At 39.1% G+C, this 22,450-nt stretch overlaps 1 protein-coding gene across 8 annotated transcripts in view; it reads left to right on the top strand.

Annotated features, from left to right (window-relative positions):
* The window catches only part of EDD1 (glycine-tRNA ligase), a 508,476-nt gene that overhangs the window by 8,902 nt on the left and 477,124 nt on the right, over positions 1–22,450 (top strand). For all 8 annotated transcript variants that reach the window (XR_016256845.1, XM_089415669.1, XM_089415674.1 and 5 more), the window contains exons 2-3: positions 5,361–5,411; positions 5,653–5,720. Coding sequence is in view for 7 of the 8 variants with exons in the window: in XM_089415669.1 (XP_089271795.1) it covers positions 5,361–5,411; positions 5,653–5,720 (119 nt within the window). In the remaining variant the exon portion in view is untranslated. The remainder of the gene's footprint in view (positions 1–5,360; positions 5,412–5,652; positions 5,721–22,450) is intronic.

The raw sequence follows: 22,450 nt of genomic DNA, 5'->3' as shown, positions 1-22,450 counted from the left end.
TTTTTTTTTTTTTGCATGAATTTTTTGAGCGATTCTAGGATGATGATGACCGTGTTGATATGCCACCACCCCCACCCCCATCTGGTCCCTTGGTTCCTAGGTTCCATGGTTCAACACCAACAGCAGGGGGTTCTTCTTCATCAGTTCCAGTGCCACGACTTACACAGGGACCATCTTCTTCATTGCCACCACGTGGAGGCCCGCCATCACGTTCTATTCGTGGTGGAAGGAGGAGAGATTAGTAGATATATTCACAATCTACTTCTTTTTGTCATAGATTACTCATTAGACTTGTAGACTTGTGAATTTGAATTTTGAACCTTTTTGGCTTGGCGGTGACCAAGTGACATATTTTGTAAACATTATTATTTGAATTTTGGACATGACAAATGTTGACAGTTGCTCACTTGCTAGATAAATCATAATATGCTCTATGTTTTATGTTTTATAATATGCTTAAATGTTTTATGTTTTATAATATGCTTAAAAATTTGATGTATGTTTGTAATAGCTAGAATATAGATGATTGTTGTACTAGTAAGTAACTACAATGGAATCATGGATGCCATATCTATCTTGATTTATGCAAAAATATGCATGTTTTCATGTCTTCTACAATTAATTTGGTATTTGGGATGTTTGTTTTGAGTATAAATGCAAAAAAATATAAAAAAATATATATATATAGCAGACGCTTCCGCGGACGCTTCGCTTCCTAGATTTTTGGAAAATGACGCTTCCGCGCTCCGCGCTTCCGCTTCGTGCAACATTGTGAATCTGCGCTGCTAGAAACACCTTCTGTCACCTCAGGACAACTATTTTTTGCTGCTATTGCTCCGCTTGGCAGATGTCTTTTAGTCCTCTTGTGATTTGCAACCTCGCTCTGATACCATGTTGAAGTTTCTAAGTTTACTTAGTTTTAGAAACCCTTCATGCACTTTTTCTGATTTATTACTACCTACTTGTTATTTTTCTTTAACAAGTTATTTACAAAGTAAATACTGAAAATAAACACCAATGCATGCTCAACATATTACAGATCAACAACTAAAAGAAACAGGAACAAACACACCACATGACACCATTATTTTTGGACCAATGTTCCCAGAAAAACTCAATGCGGGAAAACTGCTGCAACTATCTAAGGGTTTTCTTATTAAGCAATATCACAGTACAATCTAGGTGCCGAAACTGGCCTTCCCAACAGAGAATTTCCTTAGCAGCTATACTTCACAATTTGAGAGAAATCTCCTGGCTGAAACCCTAGGTAATCCTTTCGGCAGCTCCTCAACAAAAAATTGCTCTGCAACCCCACCGTCTGCCCAATCTGGATTGCGTCAGCCCCTCTCTGTCTCACGCTGGCCCTGTGTCAGCCTTTCTTGGCTTGCGTCAACCCCAGGAGGCCCTACGTCAGCTTCCTCGGCCTCTGCGTCAGACACGCTGGCCTCTCTGGTGCTCTGTGCAGCACTTGGCTGCCTCTGCGTGGCCATGCGTGAGCCCTTGCTGGCTCTGAGTCACTCTCCTTGGTTGCTGCGCTGCTCTCCCGACACAATCTCTGCCTTCTCTGTTTCTCTGTACTCAATGCCCCTCAGCTGATCTCCTGACACAATCTCTGCCTTCTCTGTTTCTCTGTACTCAATGCCCCTTAGCTGCACTCCCGATCACTGATTCTATCTCTCTTAACAAACTCCGCTCTAGAGAATAGAATCACTGATCACTCTGGTGTGTTCTCCAAGTGATCCTCAAGCCTCCTCTTATACTTTTCCTGTTGACATCTCAACGGCCGAGATTAAGTCCTTAATCAATGGCTAAGATTAGATCTGGCTTGATCCATGTCTTTTGGACCATTCTAACACAGTTTCATATTAATTCCCATTAATATTTTATTTTCCCTAAGTTTAGACTTAGGGATTCCATTAAAAATATTAATTATTTTAATATTTCCTGAATTGTTTAGAATCTGCCCAAACCCTTTCTGGGTATTGGAGATCTCATGTGCCCCAACCTCTCCACCAAATTTCGTGGCTAGAGCACATCCGATGCTACCCCAAATCAACATCCAACTCCATAGCTCACCAACAAGCTAATCCGAAAACCAAAACCCTGGGCAGCAGAGGAGTCAGCACGAGAATGGTAAACAAAGAAAGGAAGCAATGAAAGATCCACCACGACCGAAGCAAGGAACAACTTTAAGAAGCACAACTGCAAACCCTAACCGTAGAGAGCCCGCAAATCAACGGACAAGCAAAGTAGTAGAGTGAAACCGATAGAGGAACATCTATAAGACAAAGCAGCAACAACCACATCCGGAGGTGACAGGCTCAAACAACAGCCAAAACACAGTGAAGCAAGAGCCACACTAGCACACAACACAGGCAAAGACCTCCAGAAACAACACCGCGAGCATGGCGGAAGGGAATGACAACACAAAATTGAGGGTAGCGGCGACTAGGGTTCCCCAGTTGCCGAGCCCTCTCTCCCCTCCAAATTAATAGAAATAATATGCTCAATGTCCCTCTTGGGAAGATTGTCCTTTGGATGCAATTTTGAGCTAGGGTTTTCAATGAACACATGAAAGAATTGTATTTCACAGCAGTATTACAATACTTATTAATCTATGAAATAGTGATGCTCTTATTAGATACACAAATTGAATGGTAAATGATTTAAGTAATCTGTTGATTCCACAAGAAACCATTTAAAACATAGATTGTTTCAGCAAGCAATTACAGACATACAAAGATCCAGAGATATCATCATAAACAAAGCTTACTATATTGTAGCCAATCATCACAGATTAGGGACCTGTCTCAACCTTGCTGCCACAACTATGTAGAACACTGAGCATTTGACTCAGATAATTCCCAATTTGTGGCAAAAGACACCTTCAACATCAAGAGCCACCGCCCAACATTGAGGAGAATATGCTAGGCACCATTGCAGATTGAGGATGCAGCCCTTGGGTTTAAACCCCGAGCCTGAGAATCCACATGCAACACAAACCCTTCCGCCATTAAATTCACAACACGAACCAATTCTTTCATTAAAAGGGAAAACAATCTTGACTCTTTACAGTCTCAATACATATCACTTCTCAATTTTTCCATCCCCTATTGATGATATAACAATAGACAGGTACTTCTGTTTAAGCTAGGTGTCAAGCATGCAGAAGTGGTCCAAGACTCTCTAGGTTCTTGCTCATGTTGAGTGAGTGGCTTTTACAATTTCTTTTCCTAAGTCTAACTTAGGAAAAACGATAAAATTGGTATGAGATACAATCATACATCTCACAGGAGGGAAACCGATATTTATACAAATAAAGTGACCAAAACCCTAACAAAGCTATAACTTAAAGCTTTTGTCACTGATAAGAGTCATTAGGTCATTATTATATCAAAGTGGCCTTTGTACAAATATAAAATTATTACAAAATCAGGTGCATATACACAATATAGTTCATATCTATTACTCATCTCACTAGTTGCTCTCCATGAGTGCTTATTAGAAATTTGAAAAAGCCTTAAGAAAGTTTCTTTGGCGAACAGTCTAGAGTCTAAGCCTTTCATAAGGTCAACTGACAGCTTTGCTGCAATTTGCGAAACTGGGCTAGCATGTGTATTATATGGATTTTGCAATTTGTACCAGTGATACACTTACCCACATATGACGTGATGTAAATTTTTTCTTTTTTGCATTAGCCATGCACAAAACCATCCCTAGGATGACACGAAGGACCCTTTACATCTATACAGTGAGAGTGCATGTTGAAGTCCCCCACTTTTGAGTGCTCCTTTCATTGTCTTTACTCCAAATAGATGATTATGGACTCCCATTTGATTTTGGTTCTGTGAAAGGATTCCCTTGCTTGGCCTTTGGTTGCTTGTTGATCATAGTGAACCAATTTCTTATCATGTTTGGGTCTTTCTCTAACAGATTTGTCTGATTTTCGGTCTCAGGTAGTGAAGTACTGTCAATTTTGGTATAATTCTGTTTTTGGTTTCATAAATGTTCAACAGGGCCCAAACTCACGGGGCACTCTTATTTATGTGTTTACTTGGTTAATCCTTCCTCAAGTTGGGTTGGTTTGAGTGCACCTTGTAAACCTTGTCTTGATCTAGTCATATCACTTTGTAACTTGCTGCTTGCACACACTTGTGGTACAAAGGCCCCCTTTTCCCTGTTATACCTGCTGTTCAATCCTCTATCCCAATAGAGGTACCACATGATCAATATTGAATTGTCTCACTTTTTTAGGTTGGTGATTGAGTTTCGCATTTGGATAAGCAACACTTCAAAAATCAAAAGCATCACAGCCTCAAGTCCATTTAGCATGGTCCTTACACTATCATACATCAAATGTGTCCTAATGCCTTCGAGTTCGACCTCCTACCTCATCTTGGCATCTTTGTTGTGGTGAATGTGAACTAGTTGAAGTTGTATGAGCCACCTCACTTGGAGGAATCCGTTTCAGTCAGAGATCTGGAGGCCACTATTCCAAATTTTGAGCCACTCCTTTGTGATGATACTCTTCCTGATGTCTGCACCATAACCATTGGGCATCATCTAATCACCATTTACTTGGTGGGCCACAGTGCATCATCTAATCACCATTTACTTGGTGGGCCACAGTGCACTTTTGCCACTCAAGCCTAGTGGCTGTCCTAGCCAGCATTTGAGCAACAATTTCTCCGTCTGCAGCAGAAACTGGGGACTGTTTCCTCTCAGCAGGGAGGAATTGAGGAGACTTAGTCTAAGTTTAATGAACATATATTACATTTGTATTTTTATATTTTGTACTTTATCCTTATCTCTTTGGGAATTAAGGAGCTTCAAGTTGGCTTTGCTCCTGAGAGTTAACCTCAATTCATTGTCCCTAGATTTTGTGTGCACTTACAGGCCATTTTGTAATTGCTTTCATCTAGATTTCTGTGTTAGTTATTCTCTATATTGCTATTCACTCATTAAGAAGCAATGTAATATCTTATATATTAAAATCTGGACTGTTGGAGTTGATTGGAGCATTGTGAAACTTAATTTATTGGTGCAATTCACTTAGTATATAAGTATTTCAAGTTAGTCCATGTCATATGATTTTAACATAGCCATATGCTCGTCTTACTGACTCCGTGTTCCTAAGATTTTACATTGTTTGGCTTGTGTCATATAATATGACTCATGGTGCGAGCATTAGCATTCTAGACTCTAGAGTACAGGGATATTAATATGTATTTAAATTTCAGGATAGCGATGGGGGTTATAACATGCAATGTCTAACTATGTGTTTAAGTTTGAGAGAGTATTTTGTATATGTAAGACTGCCCATTTTCGCTTTCATCTTACTCCATTTTCTTTGAACTCAGGATTATTGGGCTTCTGTTGGTTGTGCAATAATGCAGAGCAGCAATACAGAGGTGGGCAATCCACCCTTGTACTTTCAATTTATTTGGGAAGCATCACTTTGATTCATGCATGGGCACAAAGCAAGAGTTTAGTAAGACAGTGGGATTCTGGTTCTTTTGGATTGTGTTTAAGACCCTGATTGTAATTTACCTTTTGTCTCTCCTTGGAAATTTCTTGTCTCAGTATTCAACATGACATTTAAAATCGAGCTTCTTGTCAGATTGTAAGATCTAACACTTTGACTGGATTCAGGTTGGGGCAGGCACTATGAATCCTGCAACATTTTTGAGGGTTCTTGGTCCAGAGCCATGGAATGTTGCGTAAGTAGGTTGAAGTGCATGTCAAATTCAGCCTTTCTATTTTATTTATTAGCAAAGCACACAGTTTTTTATTTCTGTGGATTAATCTTTCATGGCATGGAGTAGTGAACTAAAATCCTTGCACAACTTGAGTTATTACTGGCAATGGATTAGAAATTGAAATTGCAATTGGAACATATATTAATATCCAGTGAAGACTAAAATAGGTGAAGTGGACTATTATAACAGCCAACATTAGTAGCCATATCAAAACAGAGGGATGCAAAAGAACCACCTAAAACGAGATGAAAAATGAGTATAAGAGCTGCATGAAACATAGTGACATTGGCATAGGTGTAGAAGTAGGCGATCCTGAGAAGGAAAACCCTATAAAGTGAAGGAGAGCTAGTAAAGAAACATAGCGTGGACAAATATGCAACTACAGCAAGGGGAGGAGGGAGTTAGCCCTTATCATCTTGTTTAATAGCACTGATGTCAACACCAAATGCCTATAGAATAATCTCCTTTGATAGTTGCTTGGAATGATGGGGTCTTGTTTGGAAATCTTGGAGGCATCAGCCTACTCCTTGTGTTGCCAGGGTCGAAGAAGAGGTAGGACCACTCCTAACATCGAGGGTTGAAGAACTCACCTTAGAAGGAAAGAATCTAGTAATGCATCTTTCATTAGGTGTCCTATAGAATGATTCTCTTGGGCAGCTCCAATCCTCCTTGAAGCCTTAAATGTAACATGACATGGAGCCTAGGTGGTGTGGGCCAGGGCACAGACCTAGGTTTGTTAAATTCTCTAAGCTCAGCAATCAAATTAGTGTGCCAATAAATTTTTATACCCAGATTTTTATTATTAGTGAAAACCCAGAAAATTTAAGTCTGAAATCTACATACAGTTAACATAACTGAGCTTCTAACAATTTATGCACACCTGAAAACAGAAATTCAAACACTTAAATTTTTACACAACTATTTACCCTGGAAATCCCCAGTGCTTATTTTTTAGTATTTACACAACTATTTGCCCTGGAAAACCCCAGTGTGGGGAAAAACCTGCAAAGAGGGATTTTATTAGGTTTCAGGAAAATATTACAGCAGTAGTACCAGAGATATTACAGGCAGTCAGCAGCCCCAGAAATCAGTCCTTCCCTTCTGCTTGGTACGGCCTGAAGCATGGCCTCTTTCCACAGCAGCGTACCATTGAAATTCTAGTGATGCAATGACTAGAATAATTTTTCACAATTGATAACTACTTCTGTTAATACAAATTTGTCCTTTCTTTATACCTTAGTCAACAAGTAGCTATACATGACAAACTTCAACCATTAATTCTTTAGCAAGAGCAGTAAATAGTGATCATAGTAGACAATGAACAATAGACAATAAGCAAGAGACAAGAGACACCAAGATTAGGCTCACAGCCAAGGCAAAACCCACAAGGGGAAAACCCAAAATTCTTTCCTTATGAGAGAGAGATTTTGTCCATCAATAGTACATCAGAATGTTCCAACAAATCCAAATTAGTCATCAATCAAAGTCCGCCCATAGGAGGGATAGACCACTTCTGTCTAATAAATAAGGTCTGCATAGAAATGCTGAAACTTAGTCCTGTATCTGCTGTTATAGATGGCTGAAATTCTCACTGTAGTCACCACAAAAGATGGCAATGAATTGTCCAAAAAATTCGGCCCAAAACCCTCGGTCAATTTCAGAGGAATGTCATATCAAAGGAGCGAGCTTCCAATCAGGTACTTTTGTAGAATTCGGCCTCAAAAGAAGAACAGAGTAGATGCTAAATGCAGCCAGAGTATTCCAAGACCAGAGTAGTCAACAAAGGAGTCAAAGCAGCTGTAATGAAACCTTTATCTGCCCTTCACACGTGTAAACAAGCTCTGAGATTGTAGACTGAATTGAGTTGATGATTGTGGACAAAATGGGAGTTGATGAACTCATATATATAGGAACATGTGAGGGAAAATTAGTCCTAGTAGGCCAACATGATGTCCTTCTTGAAGCCAACTTGTAGGGCTATTTGAGCCGACTTGTAGGAGATTGAAATTTAAATTCTTCAACACTCCCTCTTAGCTAAGGAGGTAGTTTTTCATTCTCTCTCAAGATCAATCTTCCTGACCAATCCACAGGTCTCACGGCCCACAGCCTAAGGAAGAGAACACAATCCAAGTTTCTCTCTCTCAAACTCATCATAAGGAGAGATACATAGCATCCCTTTCAAAGCATCTCCTTGACCACAAGGTCTTAGGCCACACAACCAAAGGGAGGAACCAACAAAGCATCTCTTGGACCATAATGTCTCACGACACATAGCCTACAGGAGCAATCGATCAATACATCTCCCAGACAACAATGTCTCATGGTACATACTACATAGTGTACGGGAGGAATCATCAATACATCTCCCGAACAACAATGTCTCACGGCACATAGCTTACAGGAGGAATCCATCAATACATCTTCCGGACAACAATGTCTCACAACACATAGCCTACAGGAGGAATCATCAATACATCTCCCGAACAACTATGTCTCATGACACAACCTACAGGAGTAATCCATCAATACATCTCCCAGGCAACAATGTCTCACGACACACAACCTATAGGAGGAATCATTAATACATCTCTCAGACAACAATGTCTCATGACACACAACCTATGGGAGGAATCCATCAATACATCTCTTGGACAACAATGTCTCATGGCACATAGCCTACAGGAGGAATCATCAATACATTTCCTAGACAACAATGTCTCACGACACACAACCTACAGGAGGAATCATCAATACATCTCTTGGAAAACAATGTCTCACGACACATAGCCTACAGGAGGAATCATCAATACATCTCCGGACAACAATGTCTCACGGCACACAACCTATGGAGGTGTTGACCACTACGTGTCAACGACCCATAGCAGTACACCCCATTTTTCGCAAAAGGGATAGTGCCTGATCGACGTGTTCCTGCCATCCAGCTATCATCGTCAGCCTGAGGATCATCTTATAATGTAAACCCAGTCTGCATGTGTATAATGTAAATAATCTCAACAGATCCGTGTCATGTATGTAATCACCTAGGTAAACCTAGTTTTCTGGTAACGATCTACATTCCAGGAGGTTTTTTGTCTCACTGATCCATTCTCGGATGGTCGGTAGAGTTTTCCTTCAGCCTACCCCAAAGCTGGAATGGATTTTGTCACTGGAATCTCAGGGGAGTCCTAGTGTTCTAGATTGAGTCTATGTAAAAGTGATTTGGGAACATTCCTAACTATTTGGTTAGGTTATTTTATTACAAATTGCTTGATCTGCTAGATTATATTTGTGTCGTAGAACTGGGTAGTCTGTGAGGGTCTTTTGCAAATGGGTTGGAGATCCGTGACCAACTGACTTCCATAGGGGCCACGCTGAATCAGGAGTTGATGGTAAGGACCACACTCAACGCAGTCTCCGAGGATTGGGAGACATTTGTCCAGAGCATACTGGGCAGGACGAGTCTTCTAGATTGGGAAGAACTGTGGGCGGCTCTTTGTCAAGAAGAGATCAAACGGCTGACCAAGGCGGGAAGTAGCAACAAAGGGGTCAGGATCAAGAAGGAAGAGGAAGAGGATGCGGCTCTAGCATCTGCGAGAAAGCAGGAGAAGAGAAAGTAGAAGGTCCTCTCCAAGGTCAAGTGCTTCCATTGTGGGGAACTGGTTCACTATGTGAACCGGTGTTCGAGGAAGAAGAGTAAGGGAGAGGGTTCTGACTCGAAGGCAGCGCTAGCAAGTGCGGAGAAAGAAGTCGAGGAGGATGACGATTGTGCCATGAGTGCTTATGTTCCACTTTAGAAGAAGTGGGGAGACATCGAGCTGTAGTCAGGAGGACTACAGGCGATGAGGGGCAGGGTCCTTGAGTTCCCCAATCTCTTGGATTATACCTTGCTACAGGAGCCCCGAAGAGGAGTAGTAGGACTGGCGGATGTAGGTAGAGACAGATGTGGATGAAGCGACGGAGAGTGCTACAGTGTAGGAGTCCCTGGGCAGCGCGAGGCTAGCAGGCTGCAACAATGCGAGAGGCACGGGAGTGTTGCACTAGTGCAGGATGGCACAGAGAGGTGTGCAACGGTGCGAGATGCAGGGAGTTGTTGCAGCAGCGCAGAGGTCAGTAGAGGGAGCACTTGTTAGCGACAGAGGGAGCTTCAACATTGAGAGTGTTTCTAGCCTGATAGGGATGTCAAAAGTTGGGTGGATCAGTTACTTACTTTTCAGTAACTGAGTTGCAGTGTAGTAGCATGATGCAACATGATGAGAGGGGATGCAGTGCAGATGTAGTGTTGGGAAGATGAACCAGCAACAACACGAATGCAGAGGGAGCTTCCGTATGGATATAATAGTGGCAGTGGCAGGGCCATGGGCAGCAGTACATGATGCAACAATGCAGAGGATGTTGGGCAGGGAGGCCTAGCATCAGCACGAGTACCGATGCCGAATAATCAGCGTGATGCTTAGTGAGGAGTATTACTAGAGCACAGTCTACGCTAAGAGGGAGTGTTGATTTGGGGTAGCGTCTGATGTGCTCTAGCCATGAAAATTGGTGGAGAGGCTGAAGCACATGAGGTCTCCAAGACCTAGAAATGGTTTGGAAAGATTGTACCCGGTTTGGGAGATATTAAAATAATTAATATTTTTAATGGAGTTCCTAAGTCTAAACTTAGGAAAATAAAAATATTAATGGGTATTAATATAACACTGGGTTAAAAGGTTCCAAAAGTCATGGATCAAGCCAAATCTAATCTTAGCCATTGATTAGAGATTTAATCTCGGCCATTGAAGGACCAACGAGAAAGGTATAAGAGGAGGCTTGAGGGTCAGTTGGAAGACACACGAGAGTGATCAATCATTCATTTTGCTAGAGTGGGGTTGCTAAGCAAAAGTGAATTAGTGATTAGCAGCGAGGGGCAGTGAGTACTGGACAAAGAGGCAGAGACAGTACTGAGAGACCAGCACAGAAGTAGGGAGAGCGAGAGTAGCAACCAGTTCAGGTCACGCAGAGCCCAGCAAAGGCAATGTAGAGGCCAGAGGGACTGCGTCATCCACGCAGAGGCTGTTGGAGTGCCGCGGAGGGTCCCAGAGGCTGCACAGTGCCTCAGAGGGCTGACGCAGGTTAGTAGGAGGCTGACGCAGAGGCCCGAAGGGCCAACGCCGTGGTTTAGTTGTGCCATAGAGGGTTTTGTGGGATAGGTTTTCTGAATACCCGTTTCCAAATATAGAGGTATTGCTGCCGTGTATTTTTCTCTATCGGGTGAGTCGGTTAGGCACCCAGTTGTACTCAAGGAAATACTGCATAATAATAAACCCTCTGAATAGCTGCACCGTTTTCCCGCATTGGGTTTTTCCAGGGACATTTGTCCAAAAATAACGGTGTCATTTGTGCTTGTTTTTCTTTCAGTTGATGATTTGTAGATGTTGTGACTGTATTGTGTTTGTTTCGGTATTTAAATGTTTTAAATAACTTGTTCAGAATTGACAAGTAGAAGAAATAAATCAGTAGAATACAGATTATTTTTCTAACGGATAGACTTAGAAAATTCAACAAAATGTTAGACCAAGCTGACAACATGCAATTAAGTTTACAACCCCAAAATAATAGTACTTGAAAGTGAAATCAACCATTCATGACAATATGCAATTAAACCAAAAGATAAGCCAATTTCCAAGTACAAGAAAATTAAAACTTATTGCAAAATTAAAAGGGATTACAATGCTTGCATCCAAAGTGCCTCTTGAAATAAGATTTGAATTTGAGACTTTAAACCATCAAGATAGCAAGAAATTTAAGAACTTTGCAAACAAAGCAAATGTGATGGAATGTTGTTCTTGGTTTATTTTATTAATTAGTGCTAAGGCAAAGTTACAATTGAACTCTAGTCCTCAGACCTCATCCTCGCCCAAATATTTGGATCTCACAATGAGGAGTCAATAGAGGTAGAGGGTCCCTAAAAGTCTATTCAACCAACTTAAGTTGGAGATAACTTTTAGTGAGGCTTGGGGCTTTCCTATACTAAAATGCCTAGATGAAGTGCAAATTGTGTTAATTCCCCAAATTAAATCAATTGTTTCATGCAAATGCTTCAAAGAGAAATTGTTTGCAAAACTTGAGAGGGTAGAATGTAAATAAACTCACATGTGTTTGCACTATTGAATGGAAAATAGACAAGTAAAATGGAATAGATTTCTTTAAGCTAAAATTGTTTCAAATAAATGATAGTGCTCCAATAGTTTTCATGACATATAGCATAAATTGACCAAGTAGTGAAGCATATACTTGAAGAAATTATGAAACAATTAAAACTTGCCAAAGCATGAAGTGTTTACACATAAGATGAGATTTTCTCAAGTTTACAATTTGGAAGCGTATGCACGTGGGAATTTAATTACAAGATTAGTAAAAATTTGCATGTGGAGTGAAATGTATTGATTTTAAGCATGCACAATATAAAATTAAAAGCTAAAAAGCTAAGAAAAACTAGAAGCAAGATTAGGCCACCCACAAGAATCCTTCCTCTAAATGAGGAAGGGGGATGCCATGGGAAAAACCCCAAACTCCCTGCAACAAATTTTTTTAATCTTTTATTAGCATTTAAAGTGGGTAAAAATGCCTCTAAGAGGGAAACCCACAATATGAGAGAGATCTTCACAAAGATGAGACACTAACAAAGCTAGACTCTCTTCTCCAAAAAATATAACAACAACAAACTTGAAGATGGAAAAAACTCTCCAAAGAGATTCACAAGGCTCAGAAGCCCCATAGCGTAGATGAGTTTGCAACTCTCTCCTAAGTGCTTATGGCCTTCCTAGAAATCAGTCTCTGGATAGTGTGAGGGGGTCCTGCATACACATGAGTGAGTAGTTTTCCAAAGCTTCTCCCCAAGCTCCTTGTTGCCCAATGCTCAAGCTTATGGGCTGCAAAACACAAAAAAAACCAATTGTCTGTGTGAAATTAGGAAAAAGAAACCAAAACTAAACTTGGAATTTAATCTATAAAGTACGGGCGCAAATAATGGGAGTGAACCCCCATACTTGCCTAGCTTTGGAAATGACTCTTAAATAGGAGATATAACTTTGAAAGAACTATAATCAAAGAAGTATTTTGAATTTAAATGGATGATCAAGTAGCTATAGAGTAAGAAAACTCCCTTTTTCTTTTCGTTGGATGGAAAACTTGGAGCGAAAAGATGGCTGAGTCGATCGCTATGATTCTAGGAGTGAGTTGATCTAATAGAGATTTCTCCCACTTCCAGATGGATTCCTGCACACAATACAAAAGAGCTTTTTTACACACTTGAACACGTATTAGTTTGCACAAGATTAGAGCAATATAATGAATACGATAAACCAAACATTCCTCCTAAAATGACTTGGCAAGTTTATCCCTAGAATACTACTCTAAATCAATGATATGTGCAAGATAGCTTGCACACATCAATCCAAGGAAGATGACAAGTATAAACTAATATTAATTCAATACGCGAAAGAAATTAAACAGAATAGCAGTAGCATGAAAGGACATCACCTCATAATACCAAGAGAACACCAATCAGATAGCCCCAAAGTCTTGATTGTATTAAGCAAGTATGCCAGTACAAATGACGGAGTTTCCTCAAGCCCAATAGCTCATTACATGATAAAATATGAGAGCATATAGCCTCATTATATAGAGAGTTGGGAGCAAATCCCAAGGAAGAATGCATGTGAGAACTGAACCTGGAGCAAATCCCAAGGAAAGATAAGTCAAATTCAATGTGGAGAAAATAGAGACATTAGAGCAAAATCGAATTCCATATGTGCACATCAAGGGAAATCGAATTCCATATATGGCATAGTAAACTCATCCATGAGTGAATCCAAGTACTGTGATAACTCCAGTCAACAAATGCAAACTCGAACTAAGTGATGCCACATATGTAGATGATCCCCAGATAGCTCTGCATAGGTCCCCAGGAACTGCGTGATTCCTCCATGTGCAACTTGTAGTCTGGCCAAGTGAAACTCGTAATCCTCAAGAGTGGAGTGCTAAGAGTAGAAGAACCTGAGATAACTGTGAGATGAGGCCCCACCTAATCTTCAGTCTAAATATACCATAGAATATTCCTTCAGTGCATGAGCTCTAATAAATTCGATTTTCCACATGTGCAACTGCTGCTTTATCTCTGGGAAATTCGATTTTATGAAATAATGGTGTATTTATGATACAGTGTGCTCAATCATCTTCCACATGTCCGTTGACTCAACTCTTTAACTTAGGATAATTTCCAAGGCAATTCCACGTCATTCTGTTACATGGAATAATTTATTTCTCGCTATTTTATTTAATTCTAGCCTAATTAAATGCCACAATTTCCACTAAACTTAGGAAATGTGGGTTTTGAGGGTCCAAAACACACTATTAACCCCTCAAAGTGTGTCATAGTACAAAGTTGAGGGTGAGAGGTGTAATTTTGATTACTCATACTCCATACAACTTCTCTAGACTACACTTGTTACAATTTAAATCAATCGGCGAGGATCTGCAATCGGGATTAAATAGGCGAGGATTTGAAATCGGAAAAAACCATAAAAATCGGCAAAAAAAATCAATGCGAATTTTTTATTTTATATTTATATATATATATATTATTTATTTTATTTTATTTATTTATTTTATTTTATTTTATTTTTTTTAAATTTATTTAATTTATTTTATTTTTTATTTATTTATTTTTTTCCTGAAAAAATCGGGATTAAATCACGATTTTTAAAAAATGAAAAAATCGCCGATTTAATCATTTCGGTGAAAAAATCACGATTTTTGCAACACTGATTTACATACAATTTGTTTGCAATTTTTGACCTACATGAAATCTAAAAAATTAAAAAATGACTACTTAGACCTAACCAAGTTCCACGAAATTTTGTGTGATATAGTATGGTAATATACATCGACTCTAGACACTGAGATGTGTTAGTGGCTCAACCTTCGAATTGTCACCCCGACTTTGGGGTAAAAAGTGAGTGAAAAAACCCAAAAAATTATCGGCCTCTGAAAATGAAGGGATAATTAACCAGATAAAAAAAACACTCAAAGATGTACTCGTTCGCTGATTGAGTCCCAACATCGTAGGCTTATTACAGACTCAAAACTTATCATATTAGTATCACTTATTACAATTCCTCGCAGGGTGTGGAATCTGGGTACAAGAAAGATGATGAGAAGATAGAAATAAAGTTAAAAAACTTTGTTGACTGATGATATTTGATGATACAAGTGTTCTCTGGAGCATCCCCGGGCATGGATTCTTTCATATAATCAAGTGTCATCCCAGTTGTCAACAGGACTATCAACTGAATCTTTGACAGAAGATTCCTAAATCATATACTTTTCCTTTCCTATTTCTCATGTAGCAACATATCCCCCGAAATTCATTCTTCAATCAATACTAAGCTATGCCCTCCTTCTCAATCAGGAAGCACCTCTTTATCTAGACTCCCTCTTAACCTTAGGGAGACCTCTTCTATTCAAGCTTCCTCCGAGAGATCAACTTCTTCCTTTTCGACATTGGAGAATCTTTCGTGGCTTCCAACTATCTCATCAGAGTTATCATCATCCTCATCATGCTTATCACATCAATGAGCATCTTCACCAAGTTGAAGATAATGTACTTGAATCACTTATATAGTAAGTACAACCAAGTCTATAGAAGCTTGAAGTTAGCCATATCAGAATCATAGAAGCATTTCATCTTTATACATATTAGATACCCAACTCAATTTCAAACAAGAGAAATATATTCTTTAATATCTTGCTAGGGACTTTGTTATACACCCTAGATTATAACAACGTTCATTCCATCTAGGGTTTCAATGTGTCTTCCAAAGGTATGACATACCTTACTACAACATATAGCAAACCCTAGAAACAATTCACACAAATATAGATCTACAAAACATCTAACAATCTTTTAAAGTACATATGTTAGACTTCACACTAGGGATTCATACAAATCTAGATTTCATACAATAGAATCAATCAAAGTCAATCACAACTTAGTCATTAACTTGACTAGCTTCCACTAGGGTTAGTTTGCAAACTCTAGATTTTCGAGCAATCACCAAACTCAACCAAAAATTCAAATTTCAACAATCTCTCCACAAATCTCAAATTATCATATAGTCAATATTCATCAGAGATTTCTACTTCGACTAAGATTCAACTCCAAAACCCTAGAATTCCATTTTCAGAAATTCAACAATCTTATACAAATCTCAAATCATCATATTCCAGAGATTTTACTATAACTAAGGTTTAATTCAAGACCCTAGAATCCCACAATCTCAACAATCATTAAATACATAGATCTCAGATTGTTATATTGCACATACTAGACAATTTTACTTCACTAGGGTTTAGCTGCAACACCCTAGATTTCCAGATATCATCATTCTAGATTCTGATAAGGACTTCCATTAAACCTTAAGACTTATGACCATCCATGATTAGGTCAACACACAAAAACCATTCATAAGCATATCATATGTCCAACATCATTAATACATCTCACCTAGACCAAGCTAGGGTTTCAATCAAAAGAACATATCTGTACATGCTTAGATTTCATCATCATGCAAATACCTTTCATATCATGTGCTAGTCAAATCCAACTTCACAACAATATCAAATAAGAGTTAGACACAATCATTTTGATTTCACTAGGGTTTGAAACACACACATACCAAAGAAAACATTCTTAAGACAATGTAAGGGCCTTGCTCACACATTCCACCAAACCCCAATGAGCTAGGGTTCCAATGTAGAATCACACATTCCACCAAACCCTAATGAGCTAGGGTTCTAATGTAGAAACATAGCAAACCCAACATTACCAAAACTTCAAAGGTTCGGGATTTTAGACCTCATCATTCAACCCTAACAAGCTAGGATTTCCAGATCACACCAAAATCCCAAACACGACATCATCAATAAAATTTCAATTAGCATTTCACACTCACCCTAAGCAGCTTAGCATTTTAGACATTCACATTAGCATACCCTTCGGTTGGGGTTTTCCAGAATTTGTCTAGGGTTCTACAAAAATCAGATAAGAGTGGGGTGGGTAGATTTATCAAGAGATGAATCACCCAAACAAGAATCACTAAGATTCAATACAGCTAGTCATAACAGAGTTAGTAATAGATCATCAAATGAATAATCCTTTCAATCAATGTATTCAAAGCATACCTTTGTTTCTTGACTAACCTTGTCTTGAGAGATCCTCCTTCTTGCAAATGTTTTCCCTAACCAAGACAACAGAGGGAGAAAGGTGATTAGTATTTAATATAATCAAAACTAAATGAGTACATGAACCCAAAACTGAAAAGACATGAGATACTTATCTTTGAGAGTTGTTGGGAGCTCCCTCCAAAGCTTGAGGGAAACCTACAAACTTAAAGCAATACAAAAATGTCTTTTCCAAAGATATGTTAAAAACCTATAAATTCTAAAACATATAAAACAAGTTATGTAAAGCAAATGACTTAATAGTGTAAGTCCCTAATGTCAAATTCTTCAGGCTTGACTTTATTTGAGTCTCTTTCTTCAGCAAAGTTGGCTTGATCTCTTCCTCTCTTCTTATTCCTTGGATTCTCGAGACAATCACTCTTGTAGTGACCTTTCTTATGACATTGATAGCACTCTATCTTAGACATGTCAACTTTCTTCCTTGGTCCCTTCGATCTCTTTCCTTTATGATGAGCAACATAAGCATTTGATACTCCTTCAGGATTGACAACCATTGAGATCCTTAATTCTTCTTGACTACATGTGGTCCATAATTCTTCAATGGTGGGAGCTACCTTACAACTGTTGAGACCTGAAGCAAATGCACCCCAAGAGGGTGGCAATCCTAATATGGCAATGATCACCAATTCTTTGTTCGGACCAATCTCATCGATGGCCAAAAGACCATCCCTGAGTCTAGCTATCTTCACAAATAAGGTTACCACAATATCTTCTTTAGTCAGTTTTGTATTCCTCAACTCATTCTTCAAACTTGCTACTTGACCAATGTTCTTAATAGTGAACAACTTCGACAAGGCTTCATACATCTCCTAAGCATGATCGATGTTAGTTATGAATGGGACAAGATTGTCTTTTATCCCTTCTACCATTAGAGTCATAGCCACCAATTCTAAATCCCCGAATTTCGCTTTGTCGGCATCACTGGTATCTTCTGTAGGTTTCTTTACATTTTCTCTTACTAAATCCAATACCTTGTTCTTCTCGAGGATTAGGTCAATCCTCTTCTAGTAAGGAGTCCAATCACACCATCCACATCATCAATGAGTCATACATCATTGTCAGCAAGGAGTACTTATCATGATCAACAAGGAGTACACATTGTCAACATCATAGAATACTCATCATTCATCATTAAGGAGTCCACGTCACCATCCTCAAGGAATCCATATCATCATACACATCATGAAGAAGTCTATATCATCATCAAAGAGTTCACGACATCAAAGAGTCCACATTATCATTGAGTCTATATCTAGTCCAATTCATCATCAACGAGTTCATGTCATCAACAATTCCATGTAGTCAACAGGTCCATGTCATTAATGAATCCATGTCATCATCAAAGAGTTCTCATCATCATCATGAATCCATATCATCAATATTATCATCAAGAGTCTTTATCATCATCAGTGAGTCCACATCATGAGTTCATACTACCAACAAGCCTACATTCTTTTCAACTCTCTATTAATCTTCGAGTCTAATCATTCTTTCACATCATCAAAGAGTCCATACCATCATCATATCATTATTAAGGAATCTATATCATCGTCAAGAATTCCACAACATTAGTAAAACAAAAACAAAGCGCAAAATACTTACTTTTTAGATCATGACAACTCCCTCTAAATTCCTTTGCATGTTTTGGCCCCATATTGCAACAAGGTTCTGCGTCATGAACTCATTATGATGTCTATCAGGGTTCTTACAATTTCCTCTTTCCATCATGCTCATCATCATCTTGCTTCCTTCATAGTGTATCTGCAATTTTTCATTGACAAGTACAACCAAGCAAAATATACAAAAACAAGAGCATGATGTCAATTTTGACAATGTAGGGTTTTCATGATTTCTCAAAAGTGTGCTTCTAGGGTTTTTGATACAAACCCTAGAAATCCCATGACCCATCCCTTATAGGGTTTTGAATTTTAGCGGAAACATCCAGCCCTAGGGATTTGACTTTCAAACCCTATGATACATTTTTTACTTCAACTCTTCCTAGGGTTTTACCACATTCCCTAGATTATCCTTTCAAAAATTTAGATCTTGCAAACCCTAGATGTTATTTTCCAAAAGCTAGGGTTTCTTGAGAGGGAACAATCAATTAGGGCTAGGGTTTTCCAATCAAGCCCCATCAAGGGTTTATGAACCTTGGACACCAAAAACCTTTAAAAGAAAAATACGATCTACAAGCCCTAGATTCTTATCAAGCAAATTAAGCTGTAAAACCCTAACATAAAACAAAATCGTACATACCTCTTTGCCTTTACTTTACCTTATGTCTTTGTGCAAGGACCATTCTTCAAGGAGATGCTTCACAACGTCTTGTTCTCACTAAACAATGTAGACATATTTGGCACGAGCTTAGAGATCATACCGAGTTATTGTAATGGATGCGGGCTATAGATCCATGTATTAAATCATGCCACTATGATGACCTGAGGTCTGCAATAAAGCTGCTATTCGACCATTATTGTTACTACTTCATACTTTGATCTTCACTTTCATTCGAATTACTATAATATTCTTCATAGAGATGGATCAATTTTGTATAACAAAATTTGGATATCGATAGCCCTAACCCATGAATTTAGACCACAGATAGGATCTTGATCTTTAGGAGGCTCGAACCACAAAATCACAGGTAAATTCATCCTCTATACTGCTCAAATCTTCAATTTTCTAGCTCTGATACCATGTTGAAATTCTAGTGATGCAACGACTAGAATAGTTTTTCATAATTGATAACTACTTATGTTGATACAAATTTGTCCCTTCTTTATACCTTAGTCAACAAGTAGCTATACATGAAAATCTTCAACCATTAATTCTTTAACAAGAGCAGTAAATAGTGATCACTATAGACAATGAACAATAGACAATAAGCAAGAGACAAGAGACACCAAGATTAGGCTCACAGCCAGGGCAAAACCCACAAGGGGAAAACCCAAAATTCTTTCCTTATGAGAGAGATTCTATCCATCAATAGTACATCAAAATGTTCCAACAAATCCAAATTAGTCATCAATCAAAGTCTGTTCACAGGAGAGATAAATAAGGTCTGCATAGAAAGACCGAAACTTAGGCTTGTAGCTATTGTTATCGATGGCCGAGATTCTCACTGTAGTCACCACAGAAGATGCCAACGAACTGTCCAAAAAATTCAGCCCAAAACCCTCGATCAGTTTGAGAAGAATGTCATATCAAAGGAGCGAGCTTCTAATCAAGTTCTTTTATAGAATTCGGCCCCAAAAGATGAACATAACAGATGCGAAATGGATCCGAAGTATCCCAAGACAAGAGTAGTCAACAAAGGAGTCAAAGCAACTGTAATGAAACCCTTATTTTTCCTTCGCACACGTAAACAAGCTCAGAGATTGTAGACCGAATTGAGTTGATGATTGTGGACAAAATGAGAGTCGATGAGCTCATATATATAGGCACAATGTGAGGGCAAATTAGCCCCAGGAGGACGACATGATGTCCTTCTTGAAGCCGACTTGTAGGGATATCTGAGCTGACTTGTACGAGATCAAAAATTAAATTCTTCTTGATATTATTGTAATGAAAATTGCTGACCACATCTACATTATTCTTCAACAACTATTTACATAGCTACATTATTACTTAATTTTTACACAACTATTTACCCTGGAAAACCCCAATCTGGGGAAAAACCTGCAAAGAGGGATTTTATTAGGTTTTAGGAAAATATTATTGTAGTAGTACACGAGATATTACAAGCAATCAACAGCCCTAGAAATTAGTCCTTCCCTTTTGCTTGGTATGGTCTGAAGTACGACCTCTTTCCACAACAACGCATGACCACTTTCCATGTGAAAATTCCTTGAACTACAACAACTGGAATTTATTCTTCTAACTGGTTAATTATTAAGCAGTTTATTTGCTACGACAAACAATGAATAATTCACAATGCAATTCTTCACAAATAGAAATTACGCCGCATAGATAAAATATGTGAAACTGAGAAATTTAGAGCAATCACACACACAAATTGACACCGTTATTTTTGGACAATTGTCTCCGGGAAAACCCAATGTGGGAAAACTGGTGCAACAGATGAGGGTTTTTATTATTATGCAACAGTAAATCTAAGTACAATAATTTGGATGCCAAATTGACAATCCAATCTGAGAGAATCACTGGCAAAATTCTTGTGAGGATTTTTTCTCACCCCACAACTGATCTCAACTCTCGAAACTGGCTCTCAGCAATTCACACTTCCTTTTGTGTCAACCTCTGCGCAGTGCTTGCGCACGCTTTGCTGCTGCTGCCTTTGGAAACTCCTGAAATCTGTAGCTCTGCTTCTCTCTAGCTATGGAACTAATTCACTGGCTCTCCTGATCAAAATCCCGACCACCAACTACTAAATCGATTTCTCCTCCAGCTAGATCAAACTACTCTGCTATTGGTGCCTGTGTAGTCCTTGCGCTGTCCCTCTAGGCAAACTCGCACTCCCTCAATCTGTCTCTTCTGGCACTGGAAGCCTCCACTGGAACACTGCCTCACTCCTCTGCCACCTACTACTTGATCTCTGACTCGAATCCTCCTGCTGAATCACTTTGCTATCGGAAAATGGATCTGCCTAGATCACTAAGTATTTGCAATTGGTGTCTTCTTCTCCAACCCCATCGACCTCCTCTTATAATCCCGAGTTGGATCGCCAACGACCATGATTAAATCCTAATCGATGGCTGAGATCATCTCTAAGTCAATCCACGTGAGTTTCTAGAGAATTCTCACCTTTCTCAATTAATTGCTATTAATTAATCGACTTTCCTAAGTTAGACTTAGGAAATTGTTAATTATCGATCAATTAATTTAATTGAGCTATCTCTAGGTGGAATTTCCATAAACGATTTCTGGGTTCTGGAGATCTCGTGTTTTAGCCTCTCGACAAAGTTTGAGACTAGAATACCATCTGATGCTACAAAAACTAACACTCCCTCTTAGCGAGGAAGGTGTTCTAATGCTGCACTGCTACAACACCCTGTCTCTGCATCATCATCCCATACATGCTGCTGATGTTTGACAACTGTAGCTGCCTGCCACTATCCATCAACCACTGCGCTAACTCTAATTCATCTTAACCATGTTGCATCTGTGTTGCCACTGACACTGCATTGTACAACCTTTACTGCTTCCAACTCTGCAGCTGCACTGCAACCTAATTGGCACTCCCTCTTACTATTGTTGCAACTAAGAAGTATTTGAATCAACTGTGTCTCTGTGCTGCAACTGTCTCCTGAGTCTCTGACTGCTACTAGCCTCTACTCTGTCCACTGGGAAATTTGTGCTGCTGTTGGATCTGCACTGTGCCTCCTGCACTGCTATCAACAGTACTATGCGCCCCTCAGCATTTGACTCCAACTAGTCTGCAACTGTCACTT

Source organism: Pinus tabuliformis, chromosome 6 (assembly GCF_031772625.1).
Source record: "Pinus tabuliformis cultivar Carrire ecotype Pingquan chromosome 6, CPIR1, whole genome shotgun sequence".
In the NCBI taxonomy this organism is placed as follows: Eukaryota; Viridiplantae; Streptophyta; class Pinopsida; order Pinales; family Pinaceae; genus Pinus; species Pinus tabuliformis.
This window is presented reverse-complemented; position numbering and strand designations above follow the sequence as displayed.